At 35.8% G+C, this 16,925-nt stretch overlaps 1 protein-coding gene across 1 annotated transcript in view; it reads left to right on the forward strand.

Annotated features, from left to right (window-relative positions):
* The first annotated feature begins 268 nt into the window (after positions 1 to 268).
* CTNND2 (catenin delta 2) overlaps positions 269 to 16,925 on the forward strand; it is a 412,341-nt gene continuing 395,684 nt past the window's right edge. The window contains exon 1 of the mRNA XM_070942595.1: positions 269 to 397. Coding sequence (XP_070798696.1) covers positions 269 to 397 — 129 coding nt within the window. The remainder of the gene's footprint in view (positions 398 to 16,925) is intronic.

Genomic DNA, 16,925 nt, shown 5'->3' on the forward strand with positions numbered 1-16,925 from the left:
CATAGATATCTTGCTCTAGTCTATGGCCATACACAAGTTGGGCACAACTAAATTTTTTAGGTCCCACTTGGTGACCCCACTGATTGATATTTCAAACATTTGAGGAGAAATTTGTAGTAGATAGTGTCTCCATAATACTACATGGCAGAAATGAAAATGGAGACATCTTAGGAAATATTTTGTAGCTACCATAGAAAAGAAAAAAATAGTTTGAATTCTTGATAAAAACACTGGATGTAATTATCTGTTGTTTCTTATTGTAGGAGCTATGCCTGTTCCTGACCAGCCATCGTCATCGGACAAGACAAGTTCCCTTAGCCCCGTGTTGAATACATCGAATGGAGATGGATCTGAAACAGAAACCACGTCTGCCATTCTGGCATCAGTCAAAGAACAAGTAAGCAACTGCAAGAAATTGCAAATTCCAAATCCTAAAGTGTGAGTCAAGTACATGATATATTGTGCACATGAGCTCCCTCTGTTAACTTCCTTGAGAGATTTTCAGGTATAAATACATATACTAAAATAATGAACTTTCTTGGGTGCTATATTTGATTTGTGATGAGGTACAGTTTTTCTTTTTTCAAAGAAGTTTAAAACTACTACTAGTCAAACTAGAGTTACTGCTGTTGTCTTTCTTTCACAGTATTAAGAACTGGAATGCAGGTGTCAGATCCCTTATATGTCAAATAGGAGACAATTATCTTCCCTCACTGTTCTAGGTCCAGTCATTATTTGTTTCTGTTTTCCATAATCTTCAATAGATTTTGTTTCTTTGAATATTTATTAATGTAGGGAATTTTTTTTTCTTTATGTAGTTTAGGATACTAATGATGAAATATTTTTGCATACTTGCATTGTCTGTTATCACAGTGCTTCCACCTTATAATCTTAATATATTTTTTCTCTTTTTATTTTCATAATTTATATACAATCAATTCCCCAAATATTTTGCAGATTTCCGATTAAAATCTAGTCATGAGAAATGGTTTTGTACTTAATTTGGAGAAATTAGTCAAAATTAATAAACATTGTTTATTGTTTTCTACATAGAGCTATGAACCACAGTTTTATCATTCATCCTTCATCTGTTTCTTTTCTTGGTTATCCATGGCATTTTCAAGAGACTTCTCCAACACCAAAGTTCAGAAGCATCAAAACTATTTCTATTCTGTTTTATCAAAGTCTGACTTTTGCTTTCTGGTGTTTGACAGGGAAAATCACTGCTTGTGTGATTTTGATCTTTGTAATAGACGGGCATCCCAACATCTGAATATCTAAGATCTTCATTGCTGTCTACTATGCACTATTCTGCAGTCCATTGCTGGTTCCTTTACTATTGATGATTGACTGTAAAAGCAGAAGGTTATTAATCATTTCAATATATTAATTGTCAATTCTAAGACCAGTTGCTTTATCTGTTATGGTGGTGATCTTCCTTCTATTGAATTTTAATCCCATTTTTTTCATTGTGTTCCTTAACTTTCATTATTACACCTCGTACATCATTTGCATTTTCAGATTTCAGAATAGCATTATCACTATCATAGTGCAGGTTATTGATGTTTCTTTCTACAGTTTTAAAATTGTACTAATGTCCTTCCAATACTGCTTCCCATAATATATATTCAATATATATTATTTAGATTGCCTTTGAAATAAAGAGAGTATGCAGTGTTGTCTTACTCCTTTGTTGTTTAATCATGTTGCACCTTCTTATTTTTCTTGCCTTTGGCTTCTCTTTTTTTCTTAGCAGTTTCCACCATTTGTTCTGATATCTGGTTTACTTTCTTCTGTTTCTTGGTCTTTGGCAGTCTCTTTTCACATTCATTCTTAACAACCTCTTTGATTTCATTCTACAGTTTCTCTGATTTGCTATTATTAAGGTATGGGCTTCAGAGTGGTTCTTAATGTTATTCTTGAAAATGGTAGATATGCTCAGGATCATATCTGAGAAACTGAGTGGATTTTTTTCTGTTGTAGCTTGATTTGGAACTTGCATATGTGCAGTTGATGGTCTCTCCTGCAGTCATCTCCCACCACATTTTTGCTGCTATAATTAAGGTCTTCCACCTCCTTGTATCTATAATGTACTGAATTTTATTTTTGTGTATTCCATGTGATGATGTCTATGTATATAGGCTTTATTTTGATTGTTGCAAGAAAGTCCATGAAGAAATCCTTGGATTACTAATAATTTATAGACTATTCTCCTTGATTTTTGTTCCTATGTCAAACAGTTCAACTACATTTTTCTCCTTAATGTTTCCAACTTTAACATTCAAGTCTCCAATCACATGTAGCATATGTTGCTTACATGTTCTGTTGATTTCCTATTCAACTTGACCATAAACTTGACCTCATTTTTTCTGCCCCAGTGATTGGAGTATAAATTTGTTTAAACATCATATTAAAGTATCATCTGCAAAGTTCATTTGATATTATTCTGTCATTGATTACACTGATCCCAAATATTTCCTTTTGTCTTTTCTAACTGTAATAGCAGTGACATTCCTTTTTGTTTTTTATGTTCTGAGTACTAAGCAATACAATCTTCTTATGCAAAATTCCTGATTCCTGTGCACTTTAATTTCCTGATGACTAAGATTTAAAAAATGTTAATTTCACCATATTGAATTGTTCATATATTATTCATATATATTTGACTGGGATGACAGTCATACTTTGAGTGACCCAACTGTCAGTGACCCAGGAACACATCACCACCATTAAGAGGCAATACATGTAGTCCTTGATTTACATCCACAATTGCAACCAGAATTTCTGTTGGTAAGCAAGGTAATCACACCTGATTTTACAACCTTTTTTCTATGGTTGTTAAGTGAATCTGGTCTTTCCCATTGACTTGCTTATTGGAAGCTGGCTGGGAAGATTGCAAACTATAATCACATGACTCGGGTACACTGCAACTATCATAACTATATGCTAGTTGCCAAGCTTTCAACTTTTGATCACTGTGGAGATGCTGTAGCAATCATAAATGTGAGGATTGCTTAAAAATCATTTTTTTCAATGGCATTGTAATTTTGGGTGGTTCCTAAATGAATGGTTGTAACTCAACCTATATAGCAAAATATGTTTGTGTGTTGTTTACTAATTGCATGTAACCATGTTAACATGAGTTCTGGATTTTATTCTTCTTATACCTGGAACTGTTAATTGACTAGATAAATATGCTGCAAGGTTAAACACTTTGAAAAGATAAAAAGCATGTTTGTACAATATAATGTACTTAACTTTTGGGCAATTAACAATGATCTTTTTGTCTATAATCTTTTATAGTAGGCAGATATGTAGTGCTTATTTTTTTAATAGTATAAATATTAAGTAATTAAGTGTATGCTTAGAGGTAATAGGCTTCATTCTGTCATTCTTAGCAGATGGAGAAATTGTGATCTATGCAAGAAAGTTTATTTTGAACCATTTATTCATTCCAATACTAGAAGCATGTGTTTTGTTTGTTATTATTAATAGGACAAACAGCATGCATGAGAGCTGAGAGGCAGAAATATTTGGAATGGGGGCAGGTGTCCTCTTTTGCTGTTTCATAAACATTTGTGCTGCATGTTTTTTTTCCTAAATAAACCAGTGTAATGAACAGTCAAGTCCCCTTTCCTAGCAATAAAATGATAAAAAGTATTTTTCTGTGTAAATGCCTCTTTCTCAGGTCGGTATTTGTGTTTCCATCATTTGTAGCTGTGTTTACTTTATTGTGATGATTATGAGGACAAAAATGAGTTCTTTTCAACTGAGAAAAGCAGATAGATGAATATATACCTATATTCTTAGAAATAAGGCCTCAAATGCTAGTTCGATCTATACATTGCTAAAATGTAATTTGCAAAAGAGATCTGCAGCTAGTATTTTCACTGGTGAAAGGCAGGACCTTATAGGTATATAAGGTCCTGCCTTGGAAATAAATACTGAACTCATTAGAATTTACTCCTGTGTATCTGTGGTTGGTTCTTTACTTCTGCTACCAGAACATCACATTTAACAGATTGTTTGGGGGGTGGGGGGCAAACCAGGGGTGAAATTCAACCGGTTCCTACCGGATCGCACAATACAATAGGGCCGACTGCGCAAAGTCCCACCCATCCGCAAGGATGTCATGACGTCCCTTTTTTGCAATGATTTTCAGCCTCTGCACATTTGTGAACCGGTAGGGAAGATAAGTGAATTTGCCCCCTGGGGCAAACATATCTTCAATCTGCTGTAGATTCTGTGCTCACCTTTTGTAATTTTGCAGTTAATAGTTAAAAGGGTGCTTTACAATAAGTAATATTTTATACTGGATTTCAGATCTTATGTCACTGTGGTTATCTTATGTTCCTCTTATATTTACCCATGTGAGCATTGAACAGAATTCTGAAGGCCAACTTTTTTCCCATTTGTAGTAGTTGCAATTTAATTAGTTTAGATAGTGATTTGGTTTATAAATGTATCATTCTGCCTGCACTGATTATATCATTGTAGGAATCTCTGTCTAATAACATCAAAGCCCAGTGATACCAGTATGAATGGATTACTCAGAGATTTATAGCAATTACTATTACAAATTTGAAATAATTGATATTGGTACAAATACATTTCTTTATTTAACTGCATATATACAGTATTACCAATTTTTGCACGTTAGACACTTAATGCTTTTTGAAGTTCAGTGAGGAGAACATGTAGAAAAACATGTAATCTGTAAAATTAATCTGCCCAGAAAGGTCAACTCATTTGCAGGCTGTAAAATCAATAAAGGTTTGTATTTCAGAATATTTGCAGTAATTATCTCGATTTTAAATATATACCAATAGAAATTTGTAACTCAGGTTGAACTGTAGAGTCCTTGATGCTGTCTGGGTTTTCTTGCAGAGGTTTCATTACCCAATTAGGTAACATGAGGAGTGCTAGAAGGGAGTGAGTTTTACTCTCTTTTTATATACTAATGTCTTCCCTGTCATGTTGGTAAGAGTGTTCTTGATGGTTCCTTGATTAAACTGTCGTTTACTGTTAGTTCAGTTGTCTGAATTGATGTTGATTAAGTTATTATTTACTTCTTGATTGTTTGTGTAATTTTAATCTTGGTGTTAATCTGCTTATCTGGGTGTTGCCTGCTGGTGAGAAAGTGTTTTGGTCTTTCTGTTTCCTTTTTGGCTTGTCTCTTTTAAATGGTATATATACATGTTGTTTATCTCTATGTGCCTGTTGATGTCTGATTTCTCTGAATGACAGGCTTCCAGCAATTCTTTAGCATTTTTGGACTTGGCTTGGTCTAGGAGGCTCACAATTTCCCAATTGAAGCTATGGTTAAGTCTGTCCCTATGTTGTGAAATTAAGAGTATAGCAGCTGTTCCAGTCATTACAGTGTATGTTATAGATGCTTCCTGGTTGTTGTTTTTTTTGGTGACTGCTATGTCTTTTGATTTACTTACTTAATTTTAGTTGGTTTGTGTGCAATAGTGATGCCATATGGTTGTAGTAATTTGTGGCTTCTGAGATGTTTTTGATATATGACTGTGTTATCCTTTTCATAGCTTGTGTTGGGTTGAGTCTTCAGGCACTTTTGATAAAGTTGTGTAGGTAAACATTTTATTGGATGATGTTGTATGGATGATCTATTTCCTTTTTCTGCTGTTCAGAGTTGCTTTTGTGTGTTTATGCTCATCTAAGTAGTGTTCTTACACAGCTTCTCTTTGGGAGGTTGAGTTGTTACTTTTGTAGTGGAGCACTTGGTTGGTGTGGGTGGTTTTTATGATAGACTTATGTTTCTAATTTGCCATCATTGTCTCTGCTGTGAGGATACCCAGGAAGGTAGTATGTTGTTTTTTCTTCCTTTGTAAATTTTCTTCCTTTGAAGATGTTGATAGTTAAATGTGTTTTCTCTAGTTGCTTCTTTTTTATTATGACAAAGGTATTTACTTTATGTACTAGATCCATATTTGAATTGCATGTGATATTTGAATTGTATGTGTGAGAATGCTATAGATCAGTGTTGGCGAACCTTTTCAGCATTGAGTACTGAAATGGGAGCACACGTGCACATGCACACGCCTGAAACTGGAAGAGCAGCCACCCAGTATGCATGCGTGTGCCAGAAAGATGATCTTCCAGTTTCTAGCATGGGCATGCACACCAGCCAGCTGGTCTTTGCACGCACATGCATGCCAGAAACCAAAAGACTAGGTGCACACTGGAACCCAGAAGAGCAACAGGCGAAGGCTCGCGTGCCCAGAGAGATCACTCTGCATGCCCCTTTTGGCACGCGTGCCATAGGTTCGCCATCACAGCTGTAGATTCTAAGCATTGAATTATGTTCTCTGTTATGAATCTTGAAAGTGGTGATCCTGTGGGTGTTCCTTTGATTTGTTGATATATTTATCCATCAAACTGAAAGTATGTGCAAAGATAAAATTTGAGAAAACAAACAGAATAATTTTTAAAAGTTTCATAAAAATTAAACCTATTATTATCTCTACGTAGGTCAAGATAGTTTTCTTAAATAATATTCAATGGCAAATATAATAAAGTTCCATTAGTAGCAATGTGGTGTTTTGTTTTGTTTTGTTTTGTTTTGTTTTGTTTTGTTTTGTTTTGTTCTGTTCTGTTAGATAGATAGATAGATAGATAGATAGATAGATAGATAGATAGATAGATATAGATATATGTATATGTATATGTATATGTATATGTATATGTATATGTATATGTATATGTATATGTATATGTATATATGAGATGGTTTCCAGGACTGACACAAAAATAAATACTGTGCTGTCCCCTTCATACTTCTGTTTGATTTCAATAGATAAATCAAAGAAACATTGTTTGATTTCTCTTTGGTTTGGTAAACATTATGTTGAAACTAGGCGCTCTGGCTGATTTATTTACATATACTGTAAGCTTTCCATATAGTCGGGTGCGAGGGGAGGGGCGGGCCTTTTTTTTCAATAGTGAATCTGTTTGGGTTTACTAATTAATGCAAAAACAGTGATAAATATATCAGATACATATCTTGAAGGGACAATATAATATATTCTCTAGTTTTAAGATTATCTTAAAGAATTTGGAATAGTTATGTCTTTACAAAATTTTCATACTGCAATGTAAAGGATTTATATTTTTTTTAAAAAGGATGGAGATCATTAAAACTGATTTAATGCAATATATATTCATAAAACATTTGGATTTTTCCCCCTGAAAAATAAATTTGCAATTGCAAGTAAATCTTGTAATTATTGAATTGTTGCTCACATATATTGATTGTATGTTATAAATGAAGGGGTGTGTGTGTGTGTGTGTGTGTGTGTGTGTGTGTAGAGAGGGCCAGTTTGGTCTAGTGGTTAATGTGCTGGCATAGAGCCAGGAGACTATGAATTCTAGTCTCCCAAAAAATGATAAGAAGAAAAACAAAGTTCCTCCTTCATCCTTAGGAAGTATGTTCAACATTATCATTGTCTCTGTTTTCTTTCTTTTTAAACGGGTTGAAGTGAAACTCATCCAGAAACGTATCTAGCAATGAACAGTAGGCTTGTAGTTTTGAAGGTTTTTCAAAGATATAATTAATAAAGCTTCAAAATAATTAAAAAGATGAGATTTGGTCATATCTTGCATCCACAAAAGCCTGCATTTACAGCTCAGGCACCATGGACAACACCATGTGATTGCAAATGGCTGCAGAATCATCCATTTCTGCTGTTCATTTACAAAAAAAAGTTATTTGCAATGCATACAGGCCATCTCCAGATTTCTCTTTGTTCCAGAAAGAATTTTGACAGTCTTTATCTCATACCCAACTACCTTGTCGGCTGTAATGCACCTGTGATCTGCAAAGTGAATAAAAGTGCAGGCATTATTTTGCTTTCCTTACAGGAACTCCTTTTCTCAGTGGTAATTCCGAGGAAACATGCATGGGATCTTGCTGTGAAAAACTATTTTCAAAAATAGTTCACTGAAATGTAGCAAATTATTGCTACAAATATACATGCGTGTTTGTGTTAAAAGTGAGAAAAAAATGTGCGTTTCAAAAAAATAGGAAATTGCTCTCATAAAATGGGGTAAAATTAAAAGACCTATTTTTAACATTTACTTTTAACACAATATGCTTTGGTTAATACGCCAACTCTCGAGTACCGTATGTGCTGATATGCAAGTTTCAAGATAGGATAGGATAGGATAGGATAGGATAGGATAGGATAGGATAGGAAAGGAAAGGAAAGGAAAGGAAAGGAAAGGAAAGGAAAGGAAAGGAAAGGAAAGGAAAGGAAAGGAAAGAAGGAAAGGAAAGGAAAGGAAAGGAAAGGAAATGTCTGACAAGAAATTGTGGGGGCTATTTAAACAATAATGATTAAGGAAGATTTATATTAAAGTAAAGGAAACATAAAGGACTTTACTTTCTGATTAATAATGGTAGACTGAAAAAGATATTGTAAGCCAAATGACCCTCTTATATTTGTATCTAGTCTAATGTTTCACAAATCCTAATAACCCTTCTCTCTAACATTTTGGAAAATTTGAGGAAGACTATAGTATGAAGGAATCTTTGGATTTTCTGGTACTTTTTTTAGTTCAATTGGATTGGGAAGAAAGGATTGTCAGTTATATTTTTGATATATATGAAATGAAGTAAGTTATATTTGACATGAGGTAAGACATCATTGTTTCAATTAAAAATGTCTTCATAAATACATACATTCCAGTAAAATTTACAAGTGAACATGCTGATCCAGCCTGGAATTCAAACAGTAATATCTGAATATTAACAAATGATGCTACCCCTTCCAAATTTATCACATCATGCTAAATAAGTTTTTTCAATTATACTGATTCCTTTCAGCCCTGAACAAAGTGGTTTGGATTTGTTCCAGTGAAGTGCTTTCTGAAACAAGGTCAATGCAATGTTCTTCATTAAAGTGAAGAGACAATGTGATTTGCCTTGAGGTGGCACTTCATATTCCTTTACCAAACTTAGATGGCAGTTCTAGTAGCTGGGTCAAGGCTGTCACATAAAACAACTTCTTCTCTTTTAGAAGTAGGTATGGTAATGGTGATTCTTTGCTTTCATCAAAGTAACCCATTAAAACTTTGAACGATCCTCAGACTTTCATTTAAATTCTCTGTGTTATGTGGTTACAACTACCAATAATTGTTTGCAATTCTTGCCTTCACATTTTTTTTTCTTTTCGGAATCTTATAGCTGCATGCTCAGAGAATGTGACTGGATGCTTCATTTTCAGTAATTGTTCAGCCCTGCCGCCATTTATAAGGTTTCAAAATAAAATATCAAGCATCACAGTCAGAGGTGGGATTCACTTACCTTCCCTACTGGTTCGCAAATGTGAGCGCGCATGTGCGCTCACTTCGCTTGCATGTGCCACCTCTACGCATGCGCACAGCCTTCTGCGCATGTGCAGTAGTCGCACATTACATCTGGGCATATGGGCGGAGCCTCCTGCAGTCGCTGCTACCAGTTTGCATGATCCGAACAGAACCAGCTGAATACCACCACAGATCACAGTACATAAGAGCCGAGGTGGCGCAGTGGTTAGGGTGTAGTACTGCAGCTACTTCAGCTGACTGCTAGTTCAGCAGATCAGCGGATCAAATCTCACCGGCTCAAGGTTGACTCAGCCTTCCATCCTTCCGAGGTGGATAAAATGAGGACCCAGATTGTTGGGGGCAATATGCTATTTAGTATACTGTCTTTGGTGTAAGCTGCCCAGAGTCCTCGGAGAGTGGGCAGCATAGAAATATGAATAATAAAATAAATAAAATAATAAAAATATAAATATCCACCTTATTTTTTCTAACATTCTGCTAGAATATCCTACTTGAGGTACTACAAGCAATGTCTAATGCATAAGGTAAAAATCATTCAGATATATTTGTAAAAAGTAATTAAGAATGGTTTGTGGATTCCTAAAAAACTACAAGTCTGATGAATAAATTACCAAAAATGTTGTTGCAGCTGAGGTCCAAAAAGGTACAGGTACATGTAGCTACAAGAGCATGCTAGTCTTCACAGAATAAAAGCTGTCAGCACTTTTAGTACCTGGGAAATTGGTCCAAGAGCATTATGGTGCTGTACTGATGGGAGAGGAACAATGGAAGAAATGTCATTTTCTGAGAGCAGGCTGGTCATAATGGAGTTTGTGGAGAAAGGCTGCCAACCCAGATGACTCTTGTGGCACTCCTGAGCAAGAAGCCAATAACCTTGGCTTTTTTGTTTAAAGTCTTTTTCATCTGACAATAAAGTCTGTTCTTCCTTTGACTTCAGGTTAATTAGTGGCAGATATCAAGAAAATGCAGCTGCTAGAATTTTCAGCTTCTTATTGCTGTGTTTCGTTAAAATGTGGGCAGTGGAGATATTACTTTCGGTCCTCTTATAAAGTCTAAGCTTAATACACTTTTTTCTCTTTATGGGGCAAGAATTCCAGCTCCTGGAACAAATAATTCATCTGTAAATGTTTTTTACATTCTTTCCCCACACAATTAAACATTCTCTTAATTTAGAAATGTTCTCCTTCTGCAGAGAAAAACAGTTGGGAGAGAAAAACATGTGAATGTTATATATCTACATGCAACAGCTATTATGAAAAATCATTAAAAGTTTATAGGGATGAAATATGGAAATAGAATGATTCCGATATTCCCTTTTGTAAGATTAAGTTTCTAATACAGAGAAGTGATTTCTCTCCATAAAAATTATTGTGAAACAGCAATTTTTTAAGCTTTGCTGCATAATGAATTATGAACCATAAAATAGAAAATGTGCTTTAAAACATCGTGATAGAAGGTCATGCACTGTTTCCAAGAAGATTGCATGGATGTGTGCATTGAAATTACCAACAGTCAAATCAAGCTCACTTGGAAGCCTCTTTATTTATTTTTTATTTTTTTACAGCATGATGCTTTCTAGCGTAAAGGTTATTTTCAGGTCATTTGTAATATCCAACATAGCACCTTGCATAATTTATCACTCACAAGGCCAAGAAGCCAAATTTGGCAGTTCAGTGTTTTTTCTTAGAACTAGACCCACATTTGAAATAGAAATAGCAATGCAATGTCCCCTTGCACAGACTATAATTCTTAAATGTTCTAAAACTGATTTTTCAGTAGGACAACACTTCCTAATACCTACAAGGAGTATTCTGTTTTTTAAAAGGCATGCTAAAAGTCACATTCTTTATTATTTTTTTCTTTTCTGCTATCTGTACATACATACCGTATTCCTTTTTTTAATGGGATGTCTTCATCTAGTTTTTTTTTTTTTCTTATGGCTTTGGTTTTTCTTTTGGAAAAGTGTGAAATGTAGAAGTAAACATCTCACTGCAGGTAGTCCTGGACTTAGAAGTGGGTGAGTGGTTGTTTAGTGCTATAAAGGCCTCAAAGAAGGATGCTTTACAATCCATAAAGCCGTGGTAGTGCAGTGGTTAGATTGCAGTATTGCAGGCTAATTCTGCCAGCTGCCGGCTGCCAGCAGTTTGGCAGTTTGAGTCTCACTGGCTCAAGGGTTGACTCAAGCCTTACATCCTTCCAAGGTCAGTAAAATGAGGACACAGATTGTTGGGGGCAATATGCTGGCTCAAAATTGCTTAGAGAGGGCTGTAAAGCACTGTGTCTAAGTTCTTTTGCTATTGCTATAAAAGACTTCTGGCTGTCATAAAACATTGCACCCGTCCAAAATCATATGACTACATTTTGGGTGTTTTCAGCCAGCTCACATTTGCAACTGATTGCATCATCCCACAGTCATGTGACCATGATTTGATATGTTTTTTTGCTAGTTTCTGACAAAAAAACCCCACCCATTTGTGACAATAGATCTGGACTTATAACCACTTGATTTACTTACTATGGTAAATCTAACTGGATGTTCGACATAAGACTACATGATTCACTTTAAAACCATGGCAAAAATGGTCAAAAATTGGGTTTGGTAATGTGGTGCCTTGACTTACAACCACAATTCTGGCCCCAATGTATTTACCAATCAGATTTGTTGTCTTAGAGTAGTAACTGCAACCTCAATTATTACTTATAGTTTTGTTGCTGCAAAGCAGATTCCCCCTTCATTTCCATCCACTACAGCCTATTTCCCTTACCTCTAGTTCTCCAGAGCTATTGCCAATACTTTCCTTGGATTCTATGCATTTTATTGTGATTTTTTTTTTTTTTAGCTTCTGTTTCATACCTCTAAGTGTCACCCTCAGCTGCCCATTGAGCTTCCGGTCCCAAATTAGCCAATGAAATATGAAGCTGTTTCTTCACTTTCTTCTTTGTGCACTGCTCTGCCAGTGGGTAATACTACATCTTTTTCACCTTCTGCAGATATTTATATTTGGGTAATATAGTTATTATATATGGTAAAGGCTCTTGGATACTCTTGGATACTTCACATTTACATTTCAGTCTTCAATTTAGATTAGATTCCACCATTCCAATCATAATCCTGGTGCTTTCAGACTTAATTACAATTTACCAAAGAATAATAGGACAAATCATCTTAAAGTCTTCCTATATTTTGTAACTACTTAAAGCACATGCTGTAACTTAGAAGCCAGCCCTGTGTTTGAGAGCTAATTGCCCCACAAGAGTATTTCATCTCTCTCAGCTCCTTTAGAATTCATATTGGCCAGAGCTGTTGCCAAACCCATCTCAAGGGAACCCTAAAAGACCATTTCATTTCATTCATTCACATAAGATCGTCTTCTGTGGAATCCTTCTCAAACTCTATGTTTATTGAAATCAGTTCTCTTAAACTCTAATACACTAGTTTGACTTTGTTCTATTGCATGTGTCTGCTTTATAGTGGATATATAAAGACTACACACATCCATTAAAATTCCAAGTTTATATGTTATATGAAAGGTGGAAAAAATTCTGAAGTGATTTATCTTGTTCTGATTTTCTTTTACATCTCAAAATCCTGGCATTTTAACATGGGTGTATAGACTGCATGTTGAATTCCAATATGACATGGTCACTCTCCCCCAAGTTCCCACAACTTCAATCCTATATCATTTCATCTCTATTAGTAAGAATTAAATCCAACATAGCTGATCCTCTAGTTCCCTCCTCTACTTTTTGGGTGATAAAGTTGTCTGCTAGATTTGTCAGGAACCTGTTTGCATCAGCTTCATTACAAATACCAAGATACAAGATACTTGTAATAACTTCAGAGGGAAATTTTTCCTTCTTTTAAAAAGTATCCTATCCTTATTTGTATGCAGGTAGTCCTTGACTTACAACAGTTCATATAGTGACAATTCAAAATTACAGAATCACTGAAAAAAGTGACTTTTGACCGTTTTTCACGTGATCATGTGATCATGTGATCATGTGATCAAAATTCAGAGGGTCTGGCAACTGATTCATATTTAAGACCATTGGAGTGTCCCAGGGTCAAGTCATCACTTTTTGTGACTTTTGAAGAAGCAAAGTGAATGGGGAAGTCAGATTCACTTAACAACCTGGTTAGTAACTTATCAATTGTAGTTATTCACTTAACAACCATGGCAAGAAAGGTTATAAAATGGGGCAAAACTTACTTAACAAATGTATCACTTAACAACAGAAATTTTGGACACAATTGTGATTGTAAGTCAAGGATTACCTGTATTAAAAAAGAATCAGAAGGGAAATTATGCTTCAAAAATCCTGTTGTTACAGAGCTCAGTAGATAATGCAGAAAATTTACTGTTCTTCACTATAGCTTCAGCCTGCTTCCTACATGATTCTGTGGACATTATTATCGTGATGTAAGCTGACTCATCTGCTATAGACAAGAGTAATTGCATTTATTTATTTATTTATTTATTTATTTATTTATTTATTTATTTATTTATTTATTTATTTATTTAATTTTTATACCGCCCTTCTCCCGAAGGACTCAGGGCGATGAACAGCCAGGGTTAAAATACATACAATATGAAAATTAAAATAATTTAAAAAATAATTAAATCAATTTGGCTTCCTAATTTTAAAACCCCTTACCCATAAAATTAATCAATTAAAATCTTAAACCAGCCCAGCTCGCTGAAACAAGAAAGTCTTCAGAGCCCGGCGGAAAGTACGGAGCTCTGGGATCAGTCGTATCCCTGGGGGTAGTTTGTTCCAGAGGGTGGGTGCCCCCACAGAGAAGGCTCTCCCCCTGCGGGTCACCAGTCAACATTGCTTGACTGACGGCACCCTGAGGAGACCCTCTCTGTGGGAGCGTATTGCCCGGTGGGAGGTTATCGGTGGCAGAAGGTGGTCTCATAGATATCCAGGCCCTAAGCCATGGAGCACTTTAAAGGTGAGAATTAAAACTTTGAAGCGCACCTGGAAGACCACCAGAAGCCAGTACAGCTCGCACAGGAGAGGTGTTACATGGGAGCACCATGTCGCCCCCATAATCACCCGCGCAGCTGCATTCTGGACCAGTTGGAGCCTCCGGGTGCTCCTCAAGGGGAGCATGTAGAGAGCATTACAGTAGCCCAGGTGGGAAGTAACGAGGGCATGAGTGACCGCGCATAAGGAGTCCCAAGGTTATGGAGTCATGAGGTTAGATTCTAGACCTATAGTTTTTACAGATAAATACCCTGTGAAATGTATACTAAGTCCAGGGACTGGCACTGGGTGATATATTGGAGAATATATATATATATATATATATATATATATATATATATATATATATATATATATATATATATATATATTGTTTGTAACTGTGCAAAAGTTTTAAAACAAAGTAAAGAAAACATGAACATGGAAAACTAGATGCAGTCAAATAGAATCTGATTTTTGTATACAAACTAGCCAGTATGGCATTTTTTTTTAAAAAAAAAAAATCAAGTTAAACAATGATTTTTAAAATGTGGATTTTTGAATAAACCAAATTTGACTAGATTTGCACAAAACAGGATATCGTAAAGCAAGGGTGTACAAATTAAAATAATAAGGTTCATTTAACCAAGGCCAAACCAAAGCTTAATATTCTTTAAAGAGTTCAGTCCCTGTAAAGTTGCTGTGATGGGAATTGCATGCTGTGATGATAATTGCATTATTTTGGTACTGCTGAAGAATGCAAATCTTGTTCTAATGTATTCAAACTGCTTTTCTAACTAGAATTTCACTCCATGTTTGCCCACCATAAACGGTCCCATTCCATTTGAAGGTGCAGTTGTGTCACTCCACTGGAGGGAAAGAATTTGTCAAGTGTACTAGGATACTGTTAGTCATATCAAACACAATAATAAATATTCTCATTGTTGAATTTGCCCATGGGAATGGAGAAGAGACTGAATTTCTCACTATAGAAGAGATAGGAGTGCAAAACAAATAATTTTTGCAATTTTAAAGAAATTATGCAGCCTAGAAGGAAAAACAAACATACCAAGTAGAATAATGAACAGACAGCAAGGTCAAAGGCTATTTAGGATCTGATGCATAAAAAGAAATCATCTATGAAAAACAGAGCAGAAAAAAATGAAACATTTAGAATTTAATGAACAGAATCACCAAACAAAAATTCTCTTTGTTTTCTAATAACGTTACAAAATTACTGACACTTTACAAAAAAAAAAAAAAAAAAAAACACCTTGGCAGGAGGCAAAATAAATATATGAAGTAAATTAGATAGAAATATGAGATGTACAATGGAAGATCACCAGTACTGTACTAGAAATCTTTAAAAGTAGAATTATATCATGTGGAAACAGGTTTTCAGATAACAGGGTGATCTGCAAGGTTTTAACAACAAAATGTCCTTCTCAAAGAGGCACTGCTAAAAGCTCAATCAGTTCTCTCAACTCGACTAGGGTCCATTGCACAGTGTGCCTCTTTGTCCAAACTAACACACCAAGATGGAGACTGTTAAAGAAATTATCCCACAGAAAACAGTACACTGAGAGATCTCTCTCAAACCCTGTATAACCCTCCAACATACACAGATGGGGTTTTCTATAGTATTTACCACAAGGTAAAACAAGTTTAACATCACAAGGTCATTGAAATGTTTTCCCCATGCCTTTACAGTAGTGTCTTCACAAAATTGGCATAAATGAACCAAACATGTTCCAACTTTGTACATATGTTATCGACAAAATTTTCATAACTGTCATTTCAGAAGTTATATGGCATAGCTCCCAATAATGTATGTCCCCTTCCAATCCTTCTTTCAGCAATACTATACCGTGTTTCCCTGAAAATAAGACAGGGTCTTATTTTCTTTTGACCTCCCCCCCAAATAACGGCTTGGTCTTATTATTGGGGGGGTCTTATTATTTTGGGGGTGCAGGAGGCAGCGAGCATGGGACTGGATGTCCGGTCGCTGCCGTTGCCTCCCCTCCCTGTTCTTTGCGCCGGCCGAGCAGCCCAACAGTTCCCAACCCACCCCAATGGCAACAGCTGCTTCCCTTCCCTGCCTTTTATCAAGAGAGGTGGCAGCTGGGGCGGGGGAGAAGCGAGACGCGTGGAGCAAGACATTGCTCCCCTTGCCGTATTTTCTCCCCCTCGCTTGCCAGGCATGACAGGGCTCCTGCCCCTTGCTTAGTCACCTACCCCCTTTAGGGATGAAATTTGCAATTTGGATGCGAGTTCAAGAAGTTTATTTATTTATTTATTTATTTATTAGATTTTTATACCGCCCCCTCTCCCGAAGGACTCGGGGCGGTGAACAGCCAAAATTAAAAACATACAATATAAACATTAAAATACGTTTAAAACAGAATTAAATCCAAAATGGCTACCCAATTTAAAACGCCTTACCCATGATCCTATAAATAAGACAAATTTGAAATTTGAAATTCCACATTTAAAATTTCCACATTTAAAAAGGGGGAAGATTTAGGCCAGGCCAGCTTGATGAAATAGAAAAGTCTTAAGCGCGTGGCGGAAGGTGCGCAGATCCGGGATCCTACGTATCTCCG

This window comes from Pituophis catenifer, unplaced genomic scaffold (genome assembly GCF_029215685.1).
Source record: "Pituophis catenifer annectens isolate HBS135680 unplaced genomic scaffold, rPitCat1.0.hap2 SCAF_3, whole genome shotgun sequence".
NCBI classification, from domain to species: domain Eukaryota; kingdom Metazoa; phylum Chordata; class Lepidosauria; order Squamata; family Colubridae; genus Pituophis; species Pituophis catenifer.